At 39.2% G+C, this 11,901-nt stretch overlaps 1 protein-coding gene across 1 annotated transcript; it reads right to left on the bottom strand.

Annotated features, from left to right (window-relative positions):
- Window positions 1-10,604: 10,604 nt before the first annotated feature.
- Window positions 10,605-11,531, bottom strand: LOC120221405 (putative vomeronasal receptor-like protein 4). The gene is given in 1 exon segment (XM_039218783.1): window positions 10,605-11,531. A coding segment is annotated over 1 exon segment (927 nt).
- Window positions 11,532-11,901: the final 370 nt, after the last annotated feature.

Here is an 11,901-nt window from a genome sequence, read left to right as displayed (position 1 = left end):
ACAACAAAATAAGCAATACAAAAGCAATAAATACATATCTATCAATTACTTTAAATTTAAATGAAGTTAATGCTCCAATTACAGACATGGGGTGGCAGAATGGATTATTAAAAAATTAGACCAATCTATCTGCTGTCTACAAGAGACTCAATGAAGACCTAAAGGCACCTACAGATTGAAAGTGAGTGTATGGAGAAATATTTATCATGCCAATGAATGTCAAAAGAAAGCTGGAGGCTAAGAGGCCAACAGGCCAGAGAAGTAGAGGGATCTATAATTCCTGCATCTCTCAAACAAAGAAGGGCTGAAACCAAAGGACTTTGAACCCCAAGAGTCTAGGAGGAAAAGAGACTGAGTCTACCAGGAAGAAACCTGGACAACCTGATGGGCTATAGGTGGGTGATTGAGAACTGGGGGAGATCAAACGGGCTTCGTAGGTACAGAGGGGAAGGATACCCTTTTGTTTAGAGACAAAGGGAAGAGAAAGAGGCTGCAGAAACATAAGACTGTATCTGGACAAGAGTAAAACCTCATATAAGTACAGAGAGGAATCCCATCTCTAACTGTAGCGATTTCTTCGGACTGAGGGCAGCTGCCCTGTTCACACACCTGGGGAAAAGGGAAGCCACCACTGGGATCTGTGGTAGGTCAGGGATCCAGTCTGCAGCAGGAGAAACCAGTCCCCTCTCCTGATAGTGCTGCAGCACAAGACAAACCCAGCCAGTACCACATATTGGGCGGCATCAAGAGGCGCTTCCCCAGTACTGGGTTGCACGGAGGGAGAATTTAAATTTGAGCCTGATGCAGGGGCTTGGGAGTCAGTGGAGTGAGACAGACCATCTGATCTGTGCGTACGGCACAGTGAGGACAGCTTCAAATAAGTGATTTAGGACACTGGGTCATGGTGAAGAGACTGGGGGATCCCAAATTTTCTCCCCACCATCACGAAGGTGGGAACTCAGGGATAGGCCTCCAAGGCCCATAGTGGAGGTGGGACTAGCCGACACCAAACCATGCCCCTCTGTGCTGAGTAACTGTGTATCTACTGGAATGAGATAGACACTGAGGAACCAGATGGAGCCCTCCTCCAGAACAGTGCTGCTGCATTGCCTGGATTAATTCTAGGATAATTCTTCTTATTTAGATATAGTCTCCCCTCCATTTCTCCTTATCTCTTCCCTCCTCTAGGCTGGTTACTCTGGTTATTGATTTGTTTAAACAGACATATTTAATCCATTATCTTGATACATGTTCTGCACTTCCTTTTTCCTTTCCTTTCTCTCTCTCCGGAGTATTCAAGCCATATAGTTTCTCTGTCTGGGTAACTTCATCTTCGTTAATTTTTCCCCTCTCCTTCCTTATTTTCCTTTCTCTCTCTCTGGAATAAGACTTTTTGTTTGTCTGCCAGTCAATGTTTATTTTTTCTTTGGCCCCACCCCTGTCTTTCTCTCTTTATATGTGGTCTCCCATCAGCACGGCCTCCACCCTGTTCTTAACTTGTAGCTAGTGTTTTTGTTTTTTTGCTTTTGGATTGTTTTTTCTTTTTTGTTTTTGTGTTTGTTTGTTTTATTTGTTTCTGTGTTTGTGTGTTTTTGTTTTCTATTTGTTAGTCTGTTTGTTTTCCTTCCCAAGGCTACTTCAAGGAACAAATCAAGGCAAACATGGTGGAGGGTCCAAAACATCACTACAAGCAGGGAAATAAAATAACCACAGTCACAACAACAGAGAGCAAGTAACACTCTCCAACAACACCTCCTGAAGGGCTAGGCCCTGGACAGTGTATGACCTCATTTTAATCTAGAAGTACTTGCAGGTGCAAAGCACATAACAAGCTTTTAAAATTCGTAAGGGACAGAAAACTAGCCAAAATGATGAAATGGAATAATTCTCCATAAAAGAAATTCCAGGAAGAAGTGACAGCTAAAGAATTGATCAAAGCACATATAAGCAATATAAGTGAACAAGAATTTAGAATAATAGTCATAAGATAAATTGCTGGGCTTGTAAAAAAAATAGAAGACAGCAGAGAATCTATTGTTGCAGAGATCAAGGACTAAAAAATGGTCATGTTGAATTTAAAAAATGCTATAAATGAGGTGCAAAATAAAATGGAGGCGACCACAGCTGGGTTGAAGAGGCGGAGGGGAGGATAGGTGAATTAGAAGATAAAATTATGGAAAAAGAGGAAGCTGAGAAAAAGATTTTTAAAAAATCCAGGAGAATGAGGGGAGAATTAGAGAACTAAGTGATGTAATCAAATGGAACAATATCCATATGATAATTAATTCAGAAGAAGAAGAAGAGAAAGGGACTGAAAGTGTATTTGAACATATCATAACTGATAACTTCCCCAATGTGGAGAAGGAAACAGACATTGAAATCCAAGAGGCATAGAGAACTCCCTTCAGACATAACTTGAATCAATCTTCTGCATGACATGTCATAGTGAAACTGCCAAAATATAAGAATAAAGAGAAAATTCTGAAAGCAGCTAGGGATAAACAAGCCTTAACATACAAAGGTAGACACATAAGAGTGGTAGCAGACCTGTCTACTGAAATTTGGCAGGCCAGAAAGGAATGGCAGGAAATCTTCAATGTGATACACAGGAAATATGCAGCCAAGAAATCTTTTTCCAGAAAGTCTGTCATTTAGAATAGAAAAAGAGATAAAGGTTTTCCCAAACAAACAAAAACTGAATGAAAGAATTCATCACCACTAAACCAGCCCTACAAGAGATCCTAAGGAGGATTCTGTGAAGGAAATGTTGCAAGGACCACAAAGTACCAGACACATCACTACAAGCATGAATCCTACAAAGAAGACAATGACTCTAAAACCCTATTATTCAATAATAACACTGAATGTAAATGGATTAAATGCTCCAATCAAAAAACATAGGGTATCAGAATGGATTAAAAAAAAAACAAGACACATCTATTTGCTGTCTACAAGAGACTCAATTTTAGATAAGAGGACCTTCAGATAGGAAGTGATGGGATGGAGAATTATCTATCATGCTACTGGAAGTAAAAAAAAAAAAAAAAAAAAGCTGGAGTAGCCATACTTATATCACACAAACTAGACATTAAATTAAAGGTTGTAACAAGAGATGGAGAAGGGTTGTGGGAGCCCGACAGTGACCACAAGAAAGCTTGGTTAGGGACGCAGGGATGTGCCTGCACATGGGGCTCCCTGCCTGGGCAAAACATGCCTGCAAACAGGGTGCTCTGCCAGGAGGCCTGCACACAATATCCAAGTTTAATGGTCCGCTCGCAAACGAGGGAACATGCCCTCCTTAGAAGTAAGGAGAAGGCTGGAATTGTGGGCAGGCCTCTTAGTAAACATGTTGTGGTCACTTCCTCCCTTTGCTCCCCCCGTCCTTGGAATGTGTTTGGCTACTTGCCCTTGTTTTGTAAAAGAATGCATTTTGTAAATTTCAGTTTGTATCCAGTTACTGGGGTATAAAATAAACCGCAAGAGGGGCTTGCGTAGAATTGTTCCTCTGGCCGGAGTTGTGTCTGTGTCTGTCTTTTGTGTGTGTCTTGTCCTTTGTGTCATTTCATCCGCAACAAGGGTATTATATAATAAATACAAGGTCTGCCCATCAGAAAGAGCTAAAAATTATAAATGTCTATGCACTGAATTCAGAAGGACCCAAATATATAAAACAATGAATCACAAACATAAGCAATCAGGGGACACTAAAACTCCATGTAGAGCAATGGATAAATCATCTAAACAGAGAATCAGTAAAGAAACAATGACCCTCAGTGAGACATTTGACCAGATGGACTTGACAGATATATTAGGACTCTACATCCCAAAGCAGTAGAATATACTTTCTTTTCAAGTGCATGGATGTATCACATACTGGGTCACAAAACATCTCTCAATAAATATAAAAGAATTGAGATCATGCCATGCACACTTTCATATCACAGTGCTGTGAAACTTGAAATCAACCCCAAGTAAAAGTCTGGAAAATCTCCTAAAGCATGGTATTAAAGAACATCCTACTAAAGAATGAATGGGTCAACCAGGCAGAGATGAAGTCAAACTTTCAATTTTCACATATGACATGGTACTTTACATGGAAAACCCGAAAAGTTCCAACAAAAGTCTACTAGAACTTATTCATGAATTCAGCGAAGCTGCAGGGTATAAAATCAGTGTACAGAAATCAGTTACATTTTTATACACCAATAATTAAGCAACAGAAAGAGAAATCAAGAAATAGATCCCATTCACAATTGCACCAAAACCCATAAAATACCTAGGAATAAACCTAACCAAAGATGGAAAAGATCTGTATGGTGAAAACTATAGAAAACATATGAAGGAGATTGAAGAAGACACAAAGAAATGGAGAAACATTCCATGCTGATGGACCAGAAGAATAAGTATTGTATTTTTTTTTTTTTGAGACAGAGAGAGACAGAGCACCAGTGAGGGAGGGACAGAGAGAGAGGGAGACACAGAATCTGAAACAGGCTCCAGGCTTTGAGCTCTCAGCACAGAACCCGATGTGGGGCTCGAACCCACGAACTGTGAGATTATGACCTGAGCTGAAGTCAGATGCTTAATGGACTGAGAATAAATATTGTTAAAATGTCAATACTACCCAAAGCAATCTACATATTCAATGCAATCCCAATCAAAATTGCACAAGCATTCTTCTCAAAGCTAGAACAAACAATCCTAAAATTTGTATGGAATCACAGAAGGCCCCGAATAGCCAAAGTAATATTAAGAAGAAAACCAAAGCGGGAGGCATCACTATCCCAGACTTTAGCCTCTACTTCAAAGCTGTAATCATCAAGACAGTATGGTATTGGTTAAAAACAGACACATAGACCAATGGAATAGAATAGAAAACCCAGAATTGGACCCACAAATGTATGGCCAACCAATCTTTGACAAAGCAGGAAAGAGTATCCAATGGAAAAAAGACAGTCTCTTAAACAAATGGTGCTAGGAGAACTGGACAGCAACATGCAGGAGAATGGAACTAGACCACTTTCTTACATCATACACAAAAATGAACTCAAAATGGATGAAGGACCTGACTGTGAGACAGGAAACTGTCAAAGCTCTAGAGGAGAAAGCAGGAAAGAACCTTCTTGACCTCAACTGCATCAAATTCTTACCTGACACATCTCCAAAGGCAAGGGAATCAAAAGCAAAAATTAACTATTAGGGCCTCATCTATACGATGGAACACTACATGGCAATGAGAAAGAATGAAATCTGGCCATGTGTAGCAACATGGATGGAACTTGAGGGTGTTATGCTGAGCGAAATAAGTCAGGCAGAGAAGGACAAATAACATATGTTTGCACGTATAGGAGGATTAGGAAGAACTTAAAGGAGGACTGTGGAGGAGAAGAAGGGGGGAAATAGTGGGGGAGGAGAGAGGCAAACCATGAGAGACTCTTGAATGCTGAGAACAAACTGAGGACTGATGGGTGTGAGGGGGAGGGGGGTGATGGGCATGGAGGAGGGCACTTGTGAGGATGAGCACTGGATGTTATATGGAAACCAACTTGACAATAAACTATTTGTAAAAAAAATATTTTCTGTTCTCAAAAAAAAAAAAAAAAGCTTCTATACGGCAAAGGAAGTAATCAACAAAACTAAAGGCAAATGATGGAATGGAAAAAGATAGCTGCAAATGACATATCAGATTAAGAGGTAGTGTCCAAAATCTATAAGGAACTCATGAAAACTCCACACCCGAAAAACATATCATCCTGTGAAGAAATAGGCAGAAGACATGAATAGACACTTCTCCAAAGAAGATATCCAGATGGCCAACAGACACATGAAACAGTGCTCAACGTCACTCATCATCGGGAAAATAGAAATTAAAACTACACTGAGATACCACCTCACAGTGGTCAGAGTGACTAAAATGAACAAATCAAGAGACTATAGATGCTGGCGAGGATATGTAGGAACAGGCACCCTCTTACACTGTTGGTGGGAATGCAAACTGGTGAAGCCGCTCTGGAAAACACTGTGGAGATTCCTCAAAAAATTCACAATAGAGCTCCCCTATGACCCAGCAGTAGCAGTGCTAGGAATTTACTCAAGGGATACAGGAGTGCTGATGCATAAGGGCACATGTACCCCAACGTTCATAGCAGCACTCTCAACAATAGCCAGAACATGGAAAGAACCTAAGTGTCCATCAACTGACGAATGGATCAAGAAGATGTGGTTTATCTACACAATGGAGTTAATACTATACGGCAATGAGAAAGAATGAAATCTGGCCATGTGTAGCAACATGGATGGAACTTGAGGGTGTTATGCTGAGTGAAATAAGTCAGGCAGAGAAGGACAAATATCATATGTTTTCACTCATATTTGGATCTTGAGAAAGTTAACAGAGGGGCACCTGGGTGGCTCAGTTGGTTAAGCGGCTGACTTCGGCTCATGTCATGATCTCATGCTTTGTGAGCTCAAGTCCTGCATCAGGCTCTGTGCTGACAGCTCAGAGCCTGGAGCCTGCTTCAGATTCTGTGTCTCCCTCTCTCTCTGTCCCTCCCCTGCTCATGCTCTGTCTCTCTGTCTCTCAAAAATAAATACATATTAAAAAAAAATAAAGTTAACAGAAGACCATAGGGAAGGAGGGGGGGGGAAGTTACAGAGAGGGAAGGAGGCAAATATGGGAGACCCTTGAAATCTGGGAACATACTGAAAGTTGATCGGGGGTGGTGGAGAGGGGGAGGTGGGTGATGAGGATTGAGGAGGGCACTTGTTGGGATAAGCACTGGATGTTGTAGGAAGCCTTTTGACAATGAATTGTATAAAAAAAAGAAAGCTGGAGTAGCAATACTTATTTTTGAGAAACTAGACATTAAAATAAAGACTTTATTTAGCAGAGGAAGGAGATAACAAAGGAAAACCAGAATAAATAATATAGAGACCAGAATAAATGGTAACATAACATTGAATGTACTGACATGTTTTTCAAAACAAGAAAGTGACAATGCTTTAACTCCATTAAGGTGGGAGGGGGGAGAAAAAGAGAGAGTGAGAGAAGGTTCAAAAACAGAATTGATAAATAAAAGAGAAAAAATACAACAAATAACCGTAGTAATGGACATACAGATGTGCAACAGACACATGAAAGATGTTCAATGATTATCAGCAAAATGCAAACATAAACTATGATGAGATATCACCTCATACCTGTCAGAATGATGAAAATCAACTACAGAAGAAACAACAGGTATTGAGAAGTATATGGAGAAAGGGGGAACTTCTTCACTGTTATTGGGATTGCAAATTGGTGCAGACACTGGAAAACAGTATGGAGATTCCGCCAAAAACAGAAGTGTCCTATGACAGAGCAATTGCACTAGTAGGTATTTATAAGAAGTATACAAATATACTGATTTGAAATGGTACATGTACCCAAATGTCCTCAGACAGCAGTGCATCAACAAAGACAAATTATGGAAAGAGCCCAAATGTCCATAGATTGATGAATGAATAAAGAGATGTGTATATGTATTCAATGGAACATTACTTGATGATCAGAAAGAATAAAATCTTGCCATTTGCAACAATGTAGATGGAAGTAGAGGGTATTATATTAAGCGAAATAAGTCAGGCAGAGGAAGACATATATCATTTGATTTCACTCATTTGTGGAAGATAAGAAACCAAACAGGAAGAAAGGGGAAAAAAATAAGATAAAAAAAAACAAAACAGAAAGGGAGGCAAACCATAATAGATTCTTAAACACAGAAAACAAACTGAGGGTTGTTGGAGAGGAGGTGCATGGGGGATGGAATAGATGGTTGATAGGCATTAAGGAGGGCACTTGTGATGAACACTGAGTGTTGTATGTAAATGATGAATCACTGGGTTCTGCTCCTGAAACTAATGCTACACTGTATGTTAACTAACTTCAATTTAAGTAACTAAATTTAAAAAAATTAAAAATGAGTCTGAGCTGATGAAAGACATAACAAACTAGAATCTTGAAGAGAAATATTGCAATCAAAGACATTAAAGACAAGACTTTAATGAGAAATGCACTTGTCCCTACAGATGTATGAAGACCAAAATGAGAAGAAAAAAATTGTTTGTTTCTCTAGAGTATACAAAAATAAGAAAATAAAATTAAAGAAATGATTAATAAATTTCTAATTTCAAAGTTAGATAAGGATGTTATAAATCAGAAATGCATTGTAACAAAAATGTATTAAAAGTATCCAAAATGTTAATCAAACTGTGTAACACACAAGAAAAGTAAATATACAAGGATAAAAAATACTTACTGAAAGGGATTCCTGCGCCCTGATGTTTATAGCAGCATTATCTATAATAACCAAACTATGGAAACAGGCCAAGTGGCTATCAGCTGTTGAATGGATAAGTAAGAAGTAGTATATATGTATAGATGGAATGTTATTCAGCCATCAGAAACATTTACTCTTGATATTTGCAAGAACATGGATGGAGCTAGAGAAGAATGCTAAGCAGAATAAGTCAGTCAGACAAAGATAACTAATATATGATTTCATCCATATGTGGAATTTAAGAAACAACAACAACAAAAAACAAAGGGGATAAATGAGAGAGAGAGGCAAACCAACAGACTCTTAAGTATAAAGAACACACTGATGGTTCCCAGAGGGGAGATGGGTGGATGATGGTTAAAAATGTGGTGAGGATTAAGGAGTGTACTTGTCTCAAGGAACATGGCGTGGTGTATGGAACTGTTGAATCACTGGATTGTACTTCTGAAACTACTATCACACTGTATGTTAACTAACTAAAATTTAAATAAAAACTTTATACAGGAAAAGGGAAAAAATAAAAGCACTGAGAAAAAGGGGAAATGTTTAAAAGTAATGAAAGATAAAATAGAGAAAACCTACGAAAGGCAACAACAAAAATCTCTGAAGCCTTAATAGAAGCAAGAACACAAAGAAGTAAATATAAAGAGTACAGAGAGAAATTGTTGCTTAAGTCAGATTGGATACATGGCTAAATATCTTTTTTTTTATTATGCTTTAATTCTTTTTTTAAATAGTTTATTGTCAAGTTAGTTTCCATATAACACCCAATGCTCATCCCCACAAGTGCCCTCCTCCATTTTGAATAAGAGCAAATTTAAGTTTAAAAATATTGCATTACCAATAGGTCACACTAACATTGCAATAATGCACAATAGTCCTTTAGAGTATAATTTTCTTGTATAAAGACAAGTTGTGGGAGCTCGACAGTGACCACAAGAAAGCGTGGTTAGGGACGCGGGGATGTGCCTGCACACGGGGCTCCCTGCCTGGGCAAAGCATGCCTGCAAACAGGGTGCTCTGCCAGGAGGCCTGTACACAATATCCAAGTATAATGGTCCGCTCGCAAACGAGGGAACATGCCCTCCTTAGAAGTAAGGAGAAGGCTGGAATTGTGGGCAGGCCTCTTAGTAAACATGTTGTGGTCGCTTCCTCCCTTTGCTCCCCCCTGTCCTTGAAATGTGTTTGGCTACTTGCCCTTAATTGGTAAAGGAATGCATCTTGTAGATTTCAGTTTGTATCCAGTTACCGGGGTATAAAATAAACCGCAAGAGAGGCTTTCGTAGAATTGTTCCTCTGGCCAGAGTTGTGTCTGTGTCTGTCTTTTGTGTGTCTTGTCCTTTGTGTCATTTCGTCCGCAACACAAATTTTCCTTAAGAGAATTTGAGAATTAAAGTGAAACAGAAAGGAATTGTAAATGCATAGGAATATCAAATCATCCTGAATACTAAACTAAAGAAACTGGAGGGTCTTTGCATCATAGGTTTCAAAAATATTTAGATAAATTAAGATACTGTGTTTTTTGATTTTTTAAAGCTTATTTATTTATTTTAACTTTTTAATGTTTATTTATTTTTGAGAGAGAAAGAGAGAGACACATAGCACAAGCAGGAGAAGGGCAGAGAGAGAGGGAGACACAGAATCCAAAGCAAGTCCCAGGGTCTGTGCTGTCAGCACAGAGCCTGATGTGGGGCTTGACCTCACAGATCTTGAGATAATGACCTGAGCCAAAGTAGGCCGCTTAACTGACTGAGCCACCCAGGTGTCCCTTATTTATTTTTTTTGAGAGAGAGAGAGCACAGGAGTGTGGGGAGGGGCAGAGAGAGAGAGAGGGAGAAAAATAATTCTAAGCAGGCCCTGCACTGCCATCAATAGTCCAACAGGAATCCATGAACTATGAGATGATGACCTGAGACAAAACCGAGCCAGACACTTAACCGACTGAACCACCCAGAAGTCCCGATACCTTTTTAAATAAATATTTATTTGTTTTGGGGAGAGTGCAAGTGGAAGGGAAAGAGAGACAGACAAAGGATCCAAAGCCTGCTCTGCGCTGACAGGTTGACAGCAGCTGAGCCCCATATGGGGCTGGAACTCAAACTGTGAGATCATGATCTAAGCTGAAGTCGATGCTCAACTGACTGAGCCACCCAGGGTCCCCCAAAATATAATTTCCAATTACACTTAAATTAAAATTACGTTTTAAATGTTACATAAATAAATAGTCTGACATTTGAGTTAAGCAAAATAATCAATTTTCAGGTTAATTATTTCATGAATATATGATTATAAATTAATTGTAATTTCCCTACACTTTTGAAACACATTTTTATCCTTTTATTAAAGGATTAACACCAATGCACTGACAGTGGCATAGACATTGGACACAAGCTTCTGGACATCCAGGATGACGGGGTCATATGTCCATAACAGACTTGAGGAGAACGAGATGATGATGTCCACCCAGTACATGACCACATAGAAAGTCACCAACAACAGGATGGTTTGGGTGGCCCTTCTCTCTGGGAAGACCCGTGAAGAGAGGTGCATGCTGTGAAGGTACTGGCACCGCCTCTGATGCCTGGACAAGAGTTTTACCATGTATGCACTTGAGAGCAGCATGACTCCTATAAAGGACACATCCCTGGATAATGAAAAAGTGAAAAACACTCCTTTGATGACGGAGTTTATGGGAGAAAGTGAGCAGTATTTACTGACACTCAGTAGGTTGCTCTGGGTCACATTAAAAGAAGCAGCAGTATACAAGAGGCAGTTACTATTCACAAACAAACTGAGAAACCAAAGGATGACAAAAGAATGGAAGATGTACTTTGTGCAGTTATGTTTAAACCTGGCCAACCAGGAAGTGCTGGGGCTGATGATGATGGCCTGGAGGATGCTCAGGAGGCAGGTATTGCTCATGGAGAGACCCCGTGTCACTCGGGTCATGCAGAATAAAGACTTACATTTGAAATCATTGAGAAAGTTCAGAGCTTCAAACAGGTCTGTAGACATCATAAACACTACAGTGAATAGATTCATTATGTGGACAAGGGCCAAATGACAGATGATCAGGTCTGTGGGCCTATGCCTGTAATCCAGAAGGAGCGTGAATATATGGAAGACAAGGAGAACTGTGTTAGCTGAGATTCCAATGCCTACTTGTAAAAATTGGCATATTTTAATAGTAATGTAAATGAAAGGTGTGATCATTATAGTCGCCAAGGAAAAGCATTTTGTTTATCTGAAAAAAATAGACCTCATATCATCAATGTCATTTACTTTGTTGCCAAACTCATCACCATATCAGTTTTTATTTTACTCAAATTTATTTCATCCAATTTATCAGTAAATTTGTGTTGTACAAATTCTTAGAAATACAGTTTCAACATTATTTGCACACCAATTTTAGTGTGTGTGTATTTTATATACACACATAACTATCTGACATCTATCTATTATCTATCATCTGCCTATCTATCTCTCTCTCTATGTATAATCTATCTCTATATCTATCTATCACTTACATATCATTTAACTAGGGAGAGAAAGAGAAAGAAAGAAAGAAGGCAAAGACAGAGAG

This window comes from Hyaena hyaena, unplaced genomic scaffold (assembly GCF_003009895.1).
Source record: "Hyaena hyaena isolate Hyena2069 unplaced genomic scaffold, ASM300989v1 scaffold_790, whole genome shotgun sequence".
NCBI classification, from domain to species: Eukaryota; Metazoa; Chordata; class Mammalia; order Carnivora; family Hyaenidae; genus Hyaena; species Hyaena hyaena.
Note: the sequence above shows the minus strand (reverse complement) of the source record. Positions and strands in the feature narration are given on the sequence as shown.